Source organism: Gallus gallus, chromosome 15 (genome assembly GCF_016699485.2).
Source record: "Gallus gallus isolate bGalGal1 chromosome 15, bGalGal1.mat.broiler.GRCg7b, whole genome shotgun sequence".
NCBI classification, from domain to species: domain Eukaryota; kingdom Metazoa; phylum Chordata; class Aves; order Galliformes; family Phasianidae; genus Gallus; species Gallus gallus.
In genome coordinates, this window is record NC_052546.1 from 9,242,569 (window position 1) to 9,262,351 (window position 19,783).

The 19,783-nt window shown below is 46.1% G+C and overlaps 2 protein-coding genes across 8 annotated transcripts in view; one reads left to right on the forward strand and one right to left on the reverse strand.

The window, feature by feature from the left end:
* The window catches only part of CABP1 (calcium binding protein 1), a 49,265-nt gene extending 30,987 nt beyond the window's left edge, over window positions 1-18,278 (reverse strand). For both annotated transcript variants that reach the window (XM_025155733.3, XM_040648161.2), the window contains exon 1: window positions 17,996-18,278. In XM_025155733.3, the coding sequence (XP_025011501.1) occupies window positions 17,996-18,031 (36 nt within the window). In that variant the 5' untranslated portion in view covers window positions 18,032-18,278. The remainder of the gene's footprint in view (window positions 1-17,995) is intronic.
* POP5 (POP5 homolog, ribonuclease P/MRP subunit) lies at window positions 17,825-19,555 on the forward strand. Of its 6 annotated transcripts, XM_415266.8 has the most exons (5): window positions 18,473-18,511; window positions 18,585-18,727; window positions 18,796-18,945; window positions 19,129-19,212; window positions 19,282-19,555. In XM_415266.8, the coding sequence occupies exons 1-5, from the start codon at window positions 18,492-18,494 to the stop codon at window positions 19,383-19,385; spliced, it is 501 nt and encodes a 166-aa protein (XP_415266.2). In that variant the 5' UTR covers window positions 18,473-18,491; the 3' UTR covers window positions 19,386-19,555. The 6 variants fall into 6 exon arrangements, with proteins under 6 accessions (XP_046757357.1, XP_015130896.2, XP_040504106.1 ...); XM_046901401.1 differs by lacking the exon at window positions 18,585-18,727 and having other exon boundaries at window positions 17,825-18,584; window positions 19,097-19,212; XM_015275410.4 differs by lacking the exon at window positions 18,585-18,727 and having other exon boundaries at window positions 17,825-18,511.
* The last annotated feature ends 228 nt before the right edge of the window (window positions 19,556-19,783 follow it).

The window sequence follows — 19,783 nt, forward strand, 5'->3', positions numbered from 1 at the left end:
GAAGGATTAGGACTTTGCAGAGAGCTGCGGGAATGCATACAACGTCAAAGCCATCTTCTTGGCTGTGATCAAATGCAGCAGAAAAGGATCTGCCAGAAACAGCTTCTTGGAGGGAGGGGAGAAGATGTGCAGTATCACTAATAGTAACAGTAATAATAGCAAGTACAACTTCTGCAGATTGCAGTCCAGAGCAGCAAAAGACATGAAACAAGGAGAGGAGCCTGGAGCTTCTCTTGCTCAGCAATGTGCACACTGACAGCAGGTGTCTCTGCAAACATGGAAAAGCATCTGCTCATTTACACCTATGCAGCTGCACTGGCTTTCCTCAGAAAAGCGAGAATTGAATTTACACACAAGGCATTTGTCGCTCAGCTGCTACTACCTGTGCACTGGCCAAGAAGTAACACCAAAGCTCTGAATGCTATTTAAATAAACTGTGTTTTACTAGTTTTATTTTCTGGAGATGAACTGCGTGTTTTTCTCTTCCAGGCAGTGTCCTAAAGGGTATTTCTGCTACGAGCCCAGGCCACTTCCCTGCAGCTCTCATGGGAATCATTACCTGCCAGCTCTCAGTCTGTCCTACAGAAATACCATTTTGTAGTACACGGTAATCAAGCAAATAATATTGACTGCAGGTTGAATATTCTTCTGACTTTTGAGGAAAACTCCTTCAGAAAAAACCTGGGGTCTGACCCCTCTGCAAATACAGCATTCCCACTCAGTGCCTTTTACCAGCAGGGATGTGCCTGGAGTGTGTTCCCTCCCAGGCCACAGCCATCATAACCGTAACTTCAGGTGACTGAGTTGCCCGGAGCCAGAAAACTATGCACAGCAAAAGCCTTCATTCTGTGAAGGAGAAACAGCTGGAAAAGTCTCGTTAATAAGGAGTAACTTTTAAAGTATTCTGGGTGCAGAGGGATTAAGGAATGCCATACGATATTAGAAGTAAAAAGACGCCAAAGAACGTCTGAATGGAAAAAAGCCATGAAGATGCCCAGAAGAGCTGAAAGTCTGGAAATGCAGAATGCAACTGGGAAAATATTAAATTGTATGTGTATATGCTAGAAATCCATGTTTATCTGAAAGCCACATATGTCAGAAAAAAGGAAGACAAATCAGAAGGAAGTTTTATGTATTCATTATGCTCAATTTTGATCATTTTGAGACATTTGAAATGCTTAAGCTGTTCCAGTCAACTCTGACTGTGAAAACCCCTTAAATATCTGTTTACATTATGAGACAGAGCACTTCTTGGAAAAATGAAGTGCAGAATGTTTTTAGATGAATGTAAAAAAGTAATACAAAACTGAACAAATGTGTGTGTGAGGCTGATTCTTACCTTCTCAAAGATTACTTAAGGGGCCTCTCTTGAGATTTGTGCTGAAAATTCTAATTTTTTCCCTCTAACTTTTCAAGGCTGATACAAGGCCAAAGAAGCAACCTATGGCAATCATCCACTCCCAGAATTAAGCATAGGGTAGATCCAAACACAGCGAAAACACAAAATATACCAAGAAATAGATCACGTTCAGTACAAAGAATAGAGCACATTAAGCACAAAGATAAAATCCCATAGACTCAAACACTCACTACAACAACCAGCACAGACCAAGAAGGTACTCGGCATATAGATGCAGGAAATGTCATACATTTGCAAGCAGCAGCTGGGCTTATACAGCACTGACCAAATCATTGTGTTGTGACCTCAGGTAAACTGTTCGTAGGAAAAAAACTTCAGTGCTGCAATAGTAAATGAACATGCTACCAGCCTGAAAGGAAATGAAACATTTATGAAGTTGGACAATGGCACACAAGTGAGCGTGACGCCAGGAGCAGGCTGATATGCAATTAAAAAAAAACAACAACAATCAGAGAGCAAAGGGTATTAAGGTAATATTCAGAGATTACACTGATAAGCCTTTCACCATTAATGGATTATAGGGACTAGATGTATGAGTAAATAGGTGACTGGAAAGCCTCCAAGGATAGTGGCTAAAACCATTGTTTGCAGTGCCAAAGGCACACAGAATGGCAGACCTGAGCAACTGAGAGCGTGCATGGAAAGGTCAGTACTGTAGGAAATGTAAAGGAAGGCTCGATAAGGATTTTTCAGCTGAAAGATGCCAGCCAACACAGAAAGAGTTACTGGTTTTCAGAGTCGCCAACTAAGTAAAAGAGGCAAGAGAAAGAAAATAACCCAATGTGATACTTTCCCAGTGGTACTGACACTGCATTCTGTCATTATAGATAACTTCAAGTCTCCATTGTCCTCATTCCAACAACACAGTGGAAACCAGTATTAAAATAATAGTTATGAGTTATGGATAAACACTGCTGCTAAAACTGGTGCCATATATTTCAATTTACTGTCCTTGGTTCAAAGGCTTGGAGGTTACTGACAAGATTAAAATAAACATACAATTAAAAACAAGAATGTGTTAACTAGATTAAATAAATAATTCTTGAATTTACAACCGAAAATTCAAGATATGCTTTATGTGTAGTTTGGGGTATTTGTAGGGTAAGCTAATAACAACTAGAACATTGCACTGACAAGACAGGGCATCTCACCTGTAAGCAACGTATTTAACAGAACAAAAAATGAGAATTAGAGTACCTACACTGAAAACAATTGAAGTTTGTGGAGCGGGGATTGTATAAAAATAGGAAGAGATACATAAAACCAAACCCACAAGTAACAGCAGCAGTCCCAGGATCCACGAGCTTTATGAGACTGACACGGTGTGCATTTATGATGAAAAATCAGTAGCTCCAAACAAGTGTTCACAGGAATCTGTGGATACATGAGATTGTCCTAGGAGACAGCATGTGATGAAGAACACACAATATATTTCCACCTCCAGAAACGACATTTTTTTCTTGCCTGAGCAAGTGACAACTTGGTAGCAGCTATAAATTGGAACAACCTAGTGGACACACAGTCCCACTAACTGGCTTAGCACACCTCGACAGCAGTGGCTTTATACACTGAGAGACATCGTCAAGTTCACACAACACTGCAATTCTTCAGAACATAATGATCTTCAGCACTCTGGTTCTAAGTATTGATTACAGCCATACATGATAGAATTATTGCTTTGTTAATTTTTACTATGATGATGATTTGTCTTGGGTAGCATGATGAGATTTTGAGCACTTAAGTACAGTTTAGCTTCTCAGATGCAGGAACTCCACAAAAGATGCCCAGCAGAAGCAGTAGGCAGTTCTGACTGAGTATTTCTTATGCAAGCAGAGCCCTTGCACAGTTCCCTGCAGTGATTTCTGCTGGTAAAAGAGGCTCAAAATTGTAATAAAAGCAATACTTCTCCATTACAACAGCAGTATTATACACATGTTCAAACAATATGTCTATGTTAAAGACTGATGATTACCTGGATACCACATCAGTCAGTAACCCCATCTCTGAGCCTGCAGAGCTGCCTCACTCCTAGCTAGAGCTGAGGAAGATGGAAGTTTTCCCACAGTTATTCCTCCCACCCCAGGCTACTCCTGGAAGCACACTCTGGTCCTATTATTTGAATCCCTCTTTGCAGCAGAAACACTGATCTGGAACACTGCACCCCTTTGGAACAGCAAATCTTTTACAGGCCCTCCTGTGACCAAGGGGCCAGAAGGACAGCAATGGGAGGAATCACCAGAAAGATAGCCCTAAGTGAATAAATGAAATACATTTCCCTTGGAGAGGAGGCTTATTGGAGTGTAACGAAAACAAGCCCCATCCCTCCTCCCCTGTGCACACACACACACCCTAGAGGCTTTTGCAAAGCTACAGGAACAGAAATAATTTCGTTTGAATCCATCAAGCATTAAAATCCGTTCGCTGAGGGATTGAAGTGAAAAATGAGCCGGAGACAGGAATTAGAAGCTCACTGCCTGGGCTGTCAAAAGGGATTTTCCCCAGATAGAAAACAAGCAATTGGAAATGCAGGGAGGTAAATCCCTTTCAGCCTCTGACATGTACGCAGACTCTTGGTTCCCCTTCCTGGCCCTCTCTGGGTTCGTGGAGCCAAACCTGGACACCTCTCCCTGTGTGCTCTTCAGCCACACTGCCCAATCTTGGGATCCCCTTCCACGGGTCTGCTCTGAGCACCATGAGCTCCATGAGAGGCTGTGGTGAGACACTCAGAGGAGCCAGTGGTGCTTCACATGGTGTCACGAGAGCTCACCAGGGCCTGAGGCACCAAAGGGAAGCCAAGGCAGCTGCTGAAAGGATAAACCAAGAGCCCTAACAGCCATTTTATCTACTCCGTACAGTTTTTGAAGAAAGAGACAAGTAGCATAGTTGTCACTACAATTATAATCACTACACATCTTACTTTATTACTCAAAAAATGAACTTCAAGTCCCTGAAAAATGCCCTTGTTCTCTCAAGACTACTACAAACACCTCAGCACCAGCTACATATATATATATATGTATACATATATACATATATACATATATACATATACATATATATATATAAAAGTCCTTACAGTCTTACAGCTGGGCTTTGAGAAAGAAGTGACTGTTATGGCACTGTTTGGTTTTATGCAGGGTAGACATCCCCTTGAGTTGGCTGTGAAAACCGAAGGCAAGAATTATTTATAGTACAGCTTCTGTATGAAGATAATAAATACAACCCACTGTAGAAAAGGCCAACGTGCCCCTGGGTCTGTAGCTCAGCAAAGCAGGACAGCCAAAAGTGAAAACACCAAGGAAACCTACAGATCTACTAAATCACATTAATGAGATGCTGAGAAATTTACAGTCATCAAACTGTACTGTGGTTGTATACTGTGAAATCAATTATCTACTTCGTGGAGAAGGAGCGGGAAGAAAGAGGTAGAAAGAAGAAAAGGAGAGGATGAAGAGCCAAATGTTTAATCTATGGGTGGAAGCCTGCAGAATAACAGGAGCAAGGAGCTTTCTAACCACAGTTCGGTTCCAGACACAAACTGGTTTAAGAACAGAGCAGATATAGAATAAGAACAAGGTAAGCATGCATGCAGCAGGATCCCTTTTGAATTCAAAAGCCAGCTAAGAGAACAGACAACTTCAAGAAGTTTAGTTTAACATAAAATTCAATAATTTTGATGTATGCTTACATGCATCAAGATAAAGACCACAGTTACCCAGATACAAAGAGGTATCTAGGTGCTCAGAGTAAATATTTTCTTTCACACATGCTGTCCTCTTCTGTTGTGTAGTATGCTTTCCTCTTGTTCCACAAATCTCTGGTAATAATATTACCACTTAGGTGGTGTTTCATAGCTGCACATCACACTGTGCTTAACCCAGGGGGTATCATTATCTCTGTTTCACATATGGAGTCATAGAAGCACCTAGAGATGAAATGAATCCACAGGAAGATCAGAAAAACAGCTACAGTTTTATAAATTACAGTGTTAGCTTGTATATACAAGAGAAACCTCAGGAGGCTTAAATGGGATTTGCTGGCAGCATAAAGACTGTTTGAAAACATCCATGAAAAGAGCTTGTCTTAATGGTAAGCCAGGGACAAACATGCACAGGAACAAAGAAAAGATAGGGTGACAATGCTATGGTCGTGGGTCAGAATGAATCACTAACAGCTGCTTTAGTAGCTACACTAGGAAGACTTCGTGTTTTGTTCACACTGATGATATTCGCAGTTGTCTCCCTGCTCTTTGAGGAGCTGAAAAGTTATCAGCAGAATCTTACAGTGGGACCAGAGCAGCCAGACAGCTGAGCAAAAGGCTTGGGGAAAAGGGCTGGCTGAAGTCACCACTGGCCACACAGCTCTACGGACAACACTAGGGTGGAGATTAATTTGTATGTGATAAGTCTTATGTGCCATCCCCATTTCTGCCCCCTCCTCCTGCAGAAGATGCTGCTGCACTGAACCTGAAAGGTCTGGTTATAAATAGCCTCTCCCTGCAGCTCCTCAATGAGCCACTGAGGCGGAATGAGTCATCTCTGCCAGCTCTGTGCCCCCCCAAACCGACTGCATCAGGGTGGGAGCATGGCTGCCAAAAGCACTGGTACACACTGTTCTCTCTCAAAGGGCAGTGGCCGTGGGGGACAGGGACACTAGACAAACTAGCTCTGCTCATTACTCATAAGCACCCAAAAGACACATCACTTTGTGAGTAAGAATGGTGTAAGAACCATCAATAGCACCTAGAAACCAACGCCAGCACTTCAGCCACCTCTGTTCATACTGTTATCCCTGCCACCCCAGTGTGGTCCTCTAACCTGCTAATTGGTTTGTCATGGAAATGACTGAGCATGTCTTCGAATGCCTCATTCTACTTGCAAAAAAAACCCTACTCCCTACCAAGGTTAGCCAACATCTGGCCAGCAAATGGATGTGGTGACCAGCATATGATCTGACATACCCTAACCTTGCTACTAGGAACACTCATGTATTTCCTGAGAGTAAAGCATATGAGAATTTTAACAAGCAAAGTGAGATTTAGATTGGATTATTCTACCACAAGACAAATCCAGGTGCTCAGAGTGAAGGGATTCTAGCAATTATTTGCTTTGCTCATGTGGGCTTTAATTGGAGACAAATGGAGCTCTACTGAAATGTGTCTTTTCTCAAGCCTAAGGCGTTAAGGATGGGTGTTTTATGAACTTAGTATATGCATCTATCCAAGCAAGTAACACACAAGTTCTAGCCAAAATAAACAGGTATCTGTAACATAAATCTGCTGCAATTAACAGAACGTTTGAGAGTGAGTGTTCAATATGGGGGCAAATAATCTAAACCAATACTGGGTTAAAAGGAAGAAAAAGAATATCAGGGAGTGAAAACAATACAAAGTTGATACCAAAGGAGAACACAAAACAGAGTCTGGAAGCTTATTACTATTACAAAAGAGCAAAATACGGGGACAGGAAGTGAAGAAATCTGATGCTACATTTCATTCAAGTGGAGGATTTAAGATAATGTGATCCAAGTGATTCTGATATGTTTTCCATATGCTAAGATTGATGGCTGTGACCTATGGATCACCCAAATGTTGTATGAGGAAGCAAACTCTGGACAGTGGTGAGTGTCAGCAAACAGGACAGCAAGCAAGAACATCATATGGTTCAGAGAATCACAGAATTATAGGGGTTGGAAGGGACCTTAAGAATACCTAGTCCAACAGCTCTGCTAAAGTAGGTTCCCTGCAATAGATGACACAGGAAAGCACCCAGGTGGGTTCTGAATATCTCCAAAGGAGAAGACTCCACAGCCTCTCTGTGAAGTTTGCTCCAGTGCTCTGTCACCTTCCAATTTCAACTGAAGCCAAAACTTTGCAAGTAAAACCTTGAAAGAGAAAATTTACAAATAGCTATCATTAGAACTAAAAACTGGTAAGGGTGATTAGGAGTCAGACAAATAGAACAAACAGAGCAACACGTTTCAGTTCCCTTGGCTTCTCAGCGTTCAGCAGTATGGACAAGAGCAATATGCCACAGTTATATGGTCACTGTACTTCTGCAAGTGTTCCCTGGTGCCGTACTGCATGACAGCAGAGGGAATATTACATGCTTTCAGTCATGCAGTGATGTAAAATGCTGACAAAGGCTGGCAGTATTTTGCTACTGGCAGAGGTGATACAGTGCTGTCTCGATGGAGGAAGATGATGACACGATTTTACACTACCTGCCTTTCCATTTTCCCTCCAGTTTTTAATTCACCATCAAATCAACAAAGTACATTTCATTAATGACTTCGTAATGACAAAGTCAGTACTGCACATGTGCAGCTTCACCATTCCTATATTCATGTTGCACTGGAATATTTTATCTTTGAAGATATTACTTCAAAGGGACTCACTGCACAGAGGAACTGAAATCTTGCAAAGTTCTCCGTCCTGTTTCTACCTTTCTTTTCAGCAGCTAGAAAGTTATTTACCAGTGGCTGGCACCCAGAAAAGGCAATTCTCATTTCTGTTATCACCTCTATCCCCTCTCTCCTTTCTTCATTATTATCTCCTCTGATACAAAGAACACCTATTTTCTCTTGCCTTGTATCAGTGAAGAAAAGCTGAAGATCTTTATGTTCTTGCTTCTCACCGTGCAGCAGAGACAGGCTCACCACCTCTTCTCTCATCTCTAAATTTTCCAGTTAGAAAAGATCTACCCACATTGCTATTGATCACTACATTCCTTAGCCTTTCTGTGGAATCCAAGCTTTACAAACGTGGTACAAGTGCAGCCTAATTGTGTCTCAAGGGTGTACCTGGGATGTACCTGAGTGCTGTCCCCAGCTCCTGCGTGTGTGATGGCTAAGAAAGAAAATTACGAAGGTCAGTCCCTTGCTATCTATCTCAAACTCCTATCTTCCTTTAATGATGGGAAAGGGATAGAATAGGTGAACTCCTGGCATTTTATGAGTTTGGTTTTTTTTTTAACACTCTAGGATTTTTTTCATGTCTAACTAATAATCTAGCTAATAAATTTATTTATCAATTGAGAAAATTAACTCTTTGATCTGTTGTTGGTATTTGAATCTTAATACAGTAATTGTAGCCATAACTGTAGTCCTGTTAACTTACACTTGAACACAGATACAGCAGCCAAGACACAGGACATACAGAGTACGTAAGAAAGCAAATTCTTTTCTCATTTGCAATTTCAATCTCTTCCAGATATATGGCCAGTGTACTCAAGTGGAGAATCTAGCCTAACAATGGGAGGCAATGCCAATGGCTAAGGCTACGCTTTGACTACCCCACAAGAGAGAGGATGGTGGTTCCCATACCCTAAGCAGTACAATATGAGCAAGAAAATAGGTTAGTAACAAGATAATAAGGCATATGGGAGGCAAAAGCATCACTGAGGTTTGACATTTTGATGGGAGCAGAGGAAATACTGATGAAATAAAATAAAATTTAAACAATCTTGCTTTAAATATTTGCAAAGGCCAACACATTCCAAAACAGCCTTTCAGGACATGGAAAACAACAACAACAACAACAACAACAAAACCCATCCACCAACAGCTGCCCTAGTTGTCCTAAGACTCCAAGGAGTCTGTTTGCTCAATCACACACGTTAAACATGGAAATCAACAATACTGAAACCAGCGCAAATAAAATAGCTATTACCAGGAAAAGATGCAAAATTTAACAGGGTAGCTGAAGCTATGCAGGTGCTGCCTTCTGGTAACACCTACAATTTTCAGTCTTCAATCAAGAAATGAGAGATAGAAAGTATCTCTGAAAGCGGCTTCTTCTGTCAAACTGCTGCTCCAGAGATCCTATACAGAATATAACACTCCATCTCACCTGAGACCAGGTAACCCCCCAGCATCCACGTTTGTTTCATCGTTGTCTGTCATTGTTTGGCTATTCTGAGCAAGGGAATTCCAGCTCCTAGAAAGAACAAACTGAAGGAAGCAATTAGCCTAAACGCATCCACGGCACTAGCTATAATGGCAGGTGGGAATTCTGTCTTTTGGGCTGGGAGTATACAAATGAGTGTATCACTCATTCCTCATAAAAGTAGGCCTGTTTAAGGCTGCAGAGGCTGCATACCAAGCTTTGCAGAAATCCATATAGGCTATCTTTACACATCCCAAGTAGGGAAGATTTCTGTGGGGCTTACATTTCTCTCTCATGTTGTGTGGTTTTGTTCTTCCCCCAGCGTATTTTTCTCCTTTCTATTCACTGGATGCACGTAACTTTCCTATTCAACAGCATTAAGCAGAGACGCAATGATTATGCAATGAGATGTATGTTTTTTTAATTGCCTAGTGGCATGCCTAGATTGTGGGAACGGATACAAGAAAAATTCTCCCAAAGCAATGAAGCAGTCGAGTACATGTAATCAGCTGCTGCTGCCCAATGGCACCTCCAGTCGTGTGGGCATGCTGTGCAGGAACAGCTGTGGTTGAGGTGTGCTGCCATCCTACCCGATTACAAGAGGGATTTCAGATGATGTAGGTGATTTCTCGTTCAGACAATTGCTATTTAATTTTCTTCACTACTCAGCCTCCACCTTCTCCTCTTTCCCAGGCAAAATAAAATCTGAAGAGACCACACCACAGTCAGAAGAACTGGAAAAGAACTGACCCTGCCCCACTCTGAGGGGAATTTGGCTGTCCTACAGAACTTTTAGCAGCTCTGCTCCAATAGTCATTTATATTGTCTTTCACTGGGTTTGTTGTACGGTACAAAAAGACACCACAGATCCACATCTGAGCCCAGTGTCAGAGGAACAAGAAGTCAGTGTCCTGGGGGGAGAGGAAAGGGAGCACAGGGAGGAAAAGGAAGCATAACCAACAACTGGGGGAAAAAATCCCTTTCTTTTTGCTTTGTAAGACTTCTTTCTCCCACTCAGGCTCCTCCTGCTCCCTTCTCCAGGCCATGGGGTACGGCAGCCTGCTGTGTGGTCCACAGCTATGGCTTTAAATTGAAATCGAGCCCCGAACTGTCATTTTAATTTCTAAAGCAGAAGTGAACGGGCAGGAGGTAAGAGCATCCCAGAGGAAGCAAGGCTCCTCCGGCACAGTGCTGCTGCAGCAAAGCTATTAATAAACGTTTGCAATCTTTTAATCGTTCTGCTAAATTGCCATCGTGTTCCTGCAAACCCCATAGTGTGTGAGTGCAGCTGCCTCCCCCCGCCTGCCTCCCCGTGTTCGTGCATGTGATGAGGGGGAACATCAGGAACACGCTCATATCCGAGGGCTGCTGCAGCGTTAGAGGGAGAATGATTTTGACAAGTGACTTTTAAAATCTTCTCGACTCCAAATTTCAACCTATTAGTTACATCTACTAACCACACTTTCCCTTGCTTTTCTTTCACCAGCATATCCTGCCTGCTCAGTGCAGACGTTGCACTTTTCTTCATGAAAATATCACATTGGATCCGTCAGGCTTGGGATCCGCTACCTGGAGGACGCATCTCTTGCCATATGACTGCACTGTAGTTGCAGTCAGTTAGCAGCCACTCTGCCTTCAAGTTATTCTCAGCAACAGAACATTTTTGCCCACTTCATCCAGCCCACCACTGAGCTGAAAATCCTCAGGATCCGACACAAACATCCATTGCTTTTCAGGCTTTTACTGCAGGGCCGGTTAACCGGAATACAAGTGGACTGGAAATATGTGATCCTATTTATGGTAACAGATAACATTTCCGGATGAAAAGGATTAATACTTTTAAATAAATTGCCTATTCTCCTCTCCATGTGGCTGAAGCACAGCCATTATTGTCCAAGCCGGCACACAGCAGACAAAGAAACCCTCCGACGTCACGGTGGAGATCAGCTTCATCCTTTGTCTGCTCCCTCCCCCAACCCAAACTCTCGTCTTTGTCCTAATTATAATAGCATTGGAAATTATCATGGTTTAAAAAAAGATGCCAGCTTATATAATATTCTTATTGCTTATTAATGATTTCAGAAGGGAGAGCGAGTTGCCTTGCATTGTGGGAATTATGCAAACTAAGGCTGAGCCATACCTTGCTGGGCTCCACCAGTTTCTTATTTGGAAGCCTGATGCATGAGGATTACCATGTAATAACAGATGTAAAGGCTTTTAGTGAATGACAGGCCTGCCACACTCACTTGAACAAGAAGACATGACAGGCGTCACACTTCACACTGATTAGCCTTGGGCATTTTTCAGAGGCAGAAGACTCGAGGCGAAGTGACTTTAACCGCCCAGCAAGTGTGATAATCCCCAAGACGGCACAGCCTGAGGAGTCTGATTGCTGTTTGGAATGGGAGCTTATGAATAATAATAAAGAAAACATCAGACTGGGTTTTGGTGACACACTTACACAGCGCTGACAGCCAGAAAGACAGTCTGCTTGAATACGAAGTCCTTAAGTCCATTACTTAATCTAAAATTACTTACATCCCGTCCTCTAAACATCACCCTCTTCTACAAAGCTATAATGTGTGAAAGACTTAATAAGGAACTGAACTTGAGATTTAGTATGTGCTTCACATGAAATATTCCCTGTGTTTGTCACTATGGTATCTTTCAGCTGGAGAATGCAGGGTAGAGTAGGAGGGAATGTGAATGGGAGCAGCAGCTCTGCATCCATGCTATCAACTCCTGTGGTTGTATTGGAAAACGAGCTTCAGTATAAGGTGACACCATCAGTCTATGATGCTAAGAGACTATCAAAAGCCTAATTCAGTCTCTTGCCCCCACGCTTACAGAGAAACACCTGCACCCGGCAAGCCCCAAAAATAAAAGAGCTCTGTATGTATAATTTAAGTAAATTAATTAAATAAAACGATTTTAAAATGATTTTGTTGATGTCTGTGTTCTGACTCACAGATGCTCATCATCTTACAATGCTGATTATATAATAGGAAGTAGATGTGCTTTTCAAAGCGAGAGATGTGCATATGCAGCAGTGTGCATTAAAATACTGAGAGAGCTGAAGCTGAGGCTGTTTTAGGGAGATCTAACAAGCCCAAATCCTACAAGAAAAAGAAAGAACTCCACAATTTTTTACTTAAATGTCTGTCCCTGTGTTTGCCACACGCAGAGCTGAGGGAGCTCTCCTTTGGCCAAGCAATTGGGGCAAGAAAAGGGATGGAGAAGGGACACGTTAAGTGAATCAATCCACCTCCTGGAGACCACTTGTAATATGTAGAAAAATCCTCATACTTAGGAAGAAACACCTATGTCATGCAGGGAGTGGTGGGCATTAGGAAGGAGTGCTGGCTCTGCTAGCCCTGCTGTTCCAGCAGCAGCACCCACCCCATTACGTATCCTGAGAAGGCCTCAGGTCCCCCACGTGGTGTGGGCACGGAGGAGCCACGCTGTGCAGGTACACTGCCTGCAGTAACACTACGGGATGCAAACTTTGCTATCTCTGTGCATCCAACACATAGAGGGAAAACACAAACAGAAACCACTTAACTGGCCGTGGCTTAGTTTCTCAACCTGCATGTGCATTCTGGTTTGAAGCTACGTACACCATGATGGCAATTCTTCAAACATCTCACATTGCATCTCCAACACCATCTAGGACTTTGCTGGCAGGAAGAGTGGTCCTTGGCTTGGCATCGAGACACAGGCAGTCCTGGGTGCTGGCATACAACGGGCACATGCTGAAACGTGGGGAAAAGTGAGCTCCCTTAGGAAAGATGGAAAATGAAACCAGATGCCACCGATGCTGAGAGAAAGAAGAAACTAGATCTGATCCTTTAGATGACTTGATGGAGGCTGCTCGTGTTCAGAGGCAGAAGGACCAAATTCAGCTCTAATTAAGTCACTAATGTTACAGTGGGACGAACATGATCTTTTGAGCATTGCAGGAATGAAACGGACACAGAAGCTCACACAGCAACAACTGCTTGAGTTCAGCACACACACTATTGAATTTTACCAGGGTGGTCTGAGGGATACATCCCAGTCAGTGCTCCCAGAGCACTGCAGGAAGAGTGCCGTGTCTGTCACCAGGAGCTTCAGCTTGGGACCAACCAACAGCAGGCAGAAGTCATCCCCAGTGCCAGCTCAAGTGCCCATTCCCTCAGGGCATCCGGTGGGATCAGCCTAGCAAATGCAGCAAGACATTTTTTGTTTGTTTCTGTCTTCACAGCATGCATAGTTAGGAAAAGTGACAAATGTTTACAGCCTTTAACTAAGGTGCAAACAGATCTTTAAAAAAAAAAATTAAAAAATAAAATCAAGAAGCTCCAGCAAGCTTCCTAAAATAGGTCAGATGCTTTCCACGCTGTTTGTCTTCTTCAGCCTATAACAACCATGGCCTCCAGAGATGTGTTTGCACTCACTGGTCACTGCAAGCACCCCCAGTCAGCACGGCACAAATCAAAGAGCTGCAATTGATTTTGCCCCTCTCAAATCTGCACTTGCATACTGCACCCCGCTCTGCTTTTGGGGGGCTTTCAATTACTGTGCTGGGCAGCTGGATGGATGGAGGCTAGAACAGAGCAGTGCGGAGGCCTCCCGCAGATCAGGTCAGGCAGAGTGGAGATCCACGTGCCCCGAGAGTGTGACTGACACACTCCTTGCACCGAGCTGACACCAGGACAAGCTGAGCCCCCCGGCAACCAGCCACAGCCCCAGCCTTACCTCCTGCGTGCCGCGCTGCCCTGCCAGAGCCACGCAGCAGGCACGCCTTATGTAAGGTTGCTCCAGGACGCCTGTCCTCTCGCTCAGCGCCACAGCTGCAGAGTGATGGATGTGCTGGAAAATGCTTTTCATTGTCTCTCTCATTAGGGAGACAAGCGCTCTGCAGAAGGCATCTCTGATCCTACGCTGCTCGAGGCTGCTGGAGTTCAACACAAAGCCACGTAGGAAAAGGGTTGTTCAGCATATGGCACTGTAAGCAGATGTATAGATAGGGCTGTGGCTTACCCTGCACACGGGGATGCAGGGGAAAGAAAAAGCAAAGAGCAAAGATCTGCTCTACCCAGGTAAAAATCACGTTTTGTTTTTTCACCTGAATTCAAATATCACAGTTTTGTCCCTTTGGCAGACAGTGCTGACCCACACCGAAGTGCTGGTTACTCAAGACTTGTAGGTCTTTGCTCGCCTTTCTTTCAGAAGCTTCCTTCACGGACAGGTAAACTGAAGGGTTTTTGTTTATTTGAAATGTTTTCCCTTCCCTTTACCTGCAGTTGTTCCACGGGTTCCTGGAAACTTACTGATGAAAAGTCACAGCATCAGCAACGAAAGCTGCCTCGCAGATTGCATCTCCTGCTTCAGCGCCTTTCAGCTCAGCACAGATGAGGAGTCCTGTCTCACTGGCATGCTCTGAGATCTGTTCTATCTCCAAGTACTGCTCTCGAGTGCAGGCTGGAAATTGAGTAGAACTCTCTGAGGCCATTATTAGGTTTATGTCAGTCTTTGCTGTAACTTACGGAACGTCATCCTCCTCCCTATAGGTGGCAGGAAGATAAAATCCTGCTAATGCTATTGGGTTCTTTGAGAAGAAGCAATTTTTCAATTAAACGTAATTAAGAGCAATTACCCTTTATCTTCAGAGAGCAGAACAAAGAATAATTAATCCATCCTAACATCCCTGTTAAGGAGGCTTTCCGTGTGGCTTCTTCACGTAGCAGATCACACGGTAACTTCTGTGGCCTACTGCTCCCTCTGCTCTCTGAGGCAGGAAGGAAAGAGAAAAGAGGATCCTGAACGAGCTGAACTGACATCCCAGGTTCTGCCTTAAGCAGTGAGCTCAGAGCACAGCGGCAGCTGTTTGCTCCTTGCAGCAGCTTGCTGCAAACAAAAAGGGCGCTGCCTACAGATTTCCTATTTAGAAGCAGTTTTACTATGTTTGATAATTAAGAGCACATGGTCACTATTAATCTGAATAGAACGATCCCGTTCTTGACTGTTCCAAGAAAAAAATCTGCAGATTTCAGATTTTCATTATGCCCTGATTCTATTTGCATTAGCGTTTACATGCTAAGGTGATAAAAAAGGACAGCTTTATTCCTAGGTATATTGATCTGAGGGCTCCTGAGCTAAAAACGAAGGAGGGGAAATACAGAAAATGAGAGAGTAAAAAGGAAGGGGCTGAAGTGAGAGAGAACACATCCCAAATATTACACTAAAGCATCTACATGAAAGGCTCCAGGCCAACGTGCTTACAGAATGCACTCTTCTGTGTCAGTGACCTTGTGAAGATAAACTGAACAAAAAGCTTCGGGCAGCATCACACAGAGGATTTAAGAAGCAGTTTTAATTTTAGGCAGATTGCTTTGTGTCCAACCACAGGGTTATCTGGGGATGCAGTGTGCATACAGTGGAACAAAACGTAGCTGTCACCCTCATACCGCACCTGATGGCAAATTCAGCTCAGTGCTTCCAGGGGGAAGCAAAGCCATGGCTTTGGCTGTGCAAGGAAGATCAAATTGTGGTATCACAAGGATGGAGCACCAGCACGGCTAATTTTACTCCAGAATGTAATTAATCACTTGGCTACATTATGTGTGAGCAACACACAAGACTGGTACTCCAACGCAATATGCTCTAACACGCTGGCTCCCTCCGCTCACATTGTGTCCTTGCTCCCTACCTCCAGCCCGACAGCTATTTACTATGAACCATTTGTTCAATCCTTTTGTACCTCTGTTTCCTTATCTACAAAATGCAAACGTCCTATCTAGAAAGGATGAAAAGATTCACCAACTGATAGCTGTCTTTGCAGTGAACGCACATGCTGGTGATTTTAATTATAGCAAAAAGTTACGAATTCTAAGAGCTGCACATCAATCACAGTGTTTACTGCAGCTTATTAGTACAATTAATTCTATACGATACAAATGTGACTTAGCCCATAATCTGGAGATGACATATGTTGTGTAAACCCAAGACAAAGGTCTGGATCCCAAAGGCCCAGCTCTCAAAGGCTGACCCCACGTGGAGCAAACACCAGAACAGAGCCACCTCAGAGGACACCAGGGCTCCATTCCTACAGCAGATGTAACCTCCCCCATTTTCTAGCCCCATCCTGCTTTTCAGGTCAGGCAGGGAATGGCTGGCGGGTCCAAAAGCTCGACCATTTCTGACAAGTGTAGGGCATTTGGTTCACAGCCTGGGTTGGGTGAATTTGGCATCTGTTCCCAGAACACATCTTCCCAATATGCATCAGCAGCCTAAGTGCAAATCTACAACTGCCCTCATGGCCACCAGCATCTGGGCAGGATCTATGGGATATGGATGGAAGAAAACCTCAACAGGGAATCCTCTGAGGCCCCTGAGGCATCTGGCAGTGACAGCAACACAGGACCCAAATGACTCTGAAGCACGCTTTGTCCTGCTCTCTAAAACACATCAATTAATACCAGCCATTTGTAGCCTTTACTGTATTATTCTTAGAATAAAATCATTATGCAGACCAAGATGAGAAAAAATCAGCCCAGGAGTTTATTGGACTCACCCCTTTGCTGGACAATCATCGATGAAGCTATTATTCTCTATGCACTGATTAAGAGCCTTCTATGCAAAGTTCTCAAATAGCTTTATAAGTCGTCTCTAATGCACCTAGAGTGCATGTTACTTCTCTCTGTCCTAGCATACCCTGCTCTCCATAATTTCTATGTGATTAGCTGTTCCGAGGCCATGTTGTCTCTCCAGGTCTGCAGGAGAGACACCCATCCCCTCTCTCGGCAGATCTCTGCAGCCACTCTTCAACTCAAATTGCATTTTCCGGATTTTTCTCTCTCCAGCCCTATTTTAGGAGACAGTTCTTTCCCACCCTGACCGCGTAACTCAGCGTCACTTATGACTGCTTCTTGAACCACTGACGCAGATCAATACAGCAAAGCTTGCACAGGACAGGGCGAGGAGGAAAGGAAACAAACGTGGAGGTGTTGGACTCTTTTAGTCCTGGGCCGTCAGCTCAGCAAACCGTGAAGCCCGACCAGATCTGCACACCTCGTGCCAACACGAGCGCTGCCTGCAGGGAGCTGCGGTGGCTCAGGGCTGCTCCGTGCATTACCCAAATCAGCAGCAGGGCACTAAAGGCCATACCCTGCACGAGATGAAGCAGGACAGCGCTCTCTCACAACACTGCTCTCTCTTTGCACCGCGTCTCTCCTAATCAGCTTTCTGGAGCGAAAACTGAGGCTTTCGCAAGGCACGGGGCCGTGCCTGCAGCACGCACAGTGCACACGTCCTATCGCATTACAGGGCACAGTGCACTCACGCGGGCGGCTCGTCCGAGCCCCAGCTGTGCCTCTGCGACAACAGGGAGACGAGGAGGGCAGGAACGACAGCAACCTGAGCAGGTCGGAGGGCGGGGAGCGGAGCGGCACCGCACCCACAGCTCCGCAGGGAGGCGCAGCGCCTCACGGCACAACAGAACCCCGCGGGGACGCGGAGGGGCATCTCTGGTACCGCCCGGAGATGCGGGGAAGGCCGACCCACAGCTGCAGGCGGCTGCACGGACAGCCCAGCGTGGCGTCAGGGCACAGAGCCGGGCGGGAAAGGCCCGCGACCCGCACCACAGGGGGCGTATGTCCGCAGCCCCTTCGTTCACGGCCCAACAGTAAAGGCCTCGCAGCAGCTCCTACCAGACGGCGTGCTTCTGTCCCCGAGGAAGTTCTCATTAACACCTGCCTGACGGTGCGGCCACGGGCGACGGAGGGGAGTCAGGACAGAGCGGGAGCAGCAGAGCCGGCAGCATCTGCTTCACGAGGCAGGAGTTTGTCACCCAGGACAGGAGTTGCGCTGCCTTTATCACTGCTTTGGCCAGAATTAAGGCCATTCAGAGCGACTTTTCCACTCGGCATTAGCCATGAGGGCCTCGGACGCCCCTCGACGCCTCACACCGCGCCTCGCGCGCCTCCGCGCGGCGGCTGTAGAGAACGCGGCGAAGCGCGGGAAGCAGCGCGCATGCGCAAAGCCACCGCCAGCCGAGGGAGGAAGGACAGAGCCGCGCAGGCCGAGCGAGGACGGGAAGTCCTTCCTCTTTTCCCGCCCCCGCGCCGTGGCGATTGGCTGCGGTGAGCGGAGGCCGCTCGCTCATTGGCTGGGAGCCGCGTCCGCGCGGAGGAGCACGGCGGCGGCATGGTTCGCTTCAAGAACAGGTGAGGCCGCGGTGAGGCGGCGCGGGGCCGCTCCCCCACCCCCTCGTAGCGCCCCACCGACCGCCGCCCGCAGGTACGTGCTGTGCGAGGTGCTCTCGGAGGACCCGCGGTGCCGGCAGTGCATCGAGGACCGCGCGGTGGGCCTCGCCGTCAGGGACGCCATCGCGCGGGCGCACGGGGACTACGGGCTGGGGTGCTGCTGCGTGTCCTTCACAGGTAGCGGGCCGGGCCGCGGGGGGCTCTGCGGGGCGGGGCGGGCGCTGACGGCTGCGCTCGGCCCGCAGTGAAGTACCTGAACGCCTACACCGGCACCGTGCTGCTGCGCTGCCGCAAGGACTTCCAGCGGCTGCTGAGCTCGGCGCTGCCGCTCGTCCGGCACCTGGAGGGCCGCGGGCAGCGCTTCCCCTGCGCGCTGCGCACGCTGCACGTGGGCGGTGAGTGCGGCACCTCCGGGCGGGGAGGGAACGGATCGGCCGTAGCGTCGGACGCGCCGTGCACAGCCGCTGCTCAGCACCTGCGCTGACGGAGGCGGCGCCCGATGCGTTTATTGGGTGCTGCGTGCTAAAACAACGCGTGGCTCCAAAGGCTGTTACACGGCGCTCTTGTGGCTCCTGCAGGAACCATCAGAACCTGTCAGAAGTTTCTAATCCAGTATAACCGAAGGCAGCTGCTGCTGCTGCTGCGGAGCTGTACGAATGAAGGTGAGTTCCTCCGGCCCCACAGCGCTGCTCGTGGGGCTGCAGCACAACCGCTGCTGTGTCTTTTGGCAGAGGAGAGGCGCAGTGTGCGGCAGGCGGTGCTGAGCTGCTCCCTCACAGAAGAGCAGGCACAGAGCGGGGAGGAGGAGGAGGAGGATGGCACAGAGACAGACTGAGCAGCACTTGTTCGTCTTTGTTTGCATCTGCAGCATCAAGACGATACCGAGTATCTTACAGTGTTAAGTAAAGCAAGTAAATGTACTTTTCATGCCCCTACTCAGACTTCATTTCTCCCTTCCCCAGTGTTCTTAAATAAAATGCATTCAAAAAACCACAAAAGATTACACTTCGGTAGGTTTCTTGCCTCTTTTATTCCAGGATTCAAACCTTTGACCGCTCCTAAGGAGCAGAGTAGCTCAGTGCTATCTTCACGCTGAGGTAGAAGTGAGCTTTAGGCAGTTGTTATGGGAAAGAAATGTAGTTATGCTCCTTCAGTACAGAGAGCAATAACTTTAGTTTTTGACCTTATCTTCCAGTGCACCTCTTCTTCAGAGGGCTGTCTGGTGCTTCGAGT

What these genes read in the sequence shown, in the direction of transcription:
- POP5 (XM_046901401.1), top strand. Translation starts at nt 18,220, where the DNA reads ATGAGGGCCTCGGACGCCCCTCGACGCCTCACACCGCGCCTCGCGCGC. An exon ending in CCACCGACCGCCGCCCGCAG is followed by an intron (nt 18,585 to 18,795) that starts GTACGTGCTGTG and finishes CTCGGCCCGCAG; the next exon opens with TGAAGTACCTGAACGCCTAC. An exon ending in GCGCACGCTGCACGTGGGCG is followed by an intron (nt 18,946 to 19,096) that starts GTGAGTGCGGCA and finishes GTGGCTCCAAAG; the next exon opens with GCTGTTACACGGCGCTCTTG.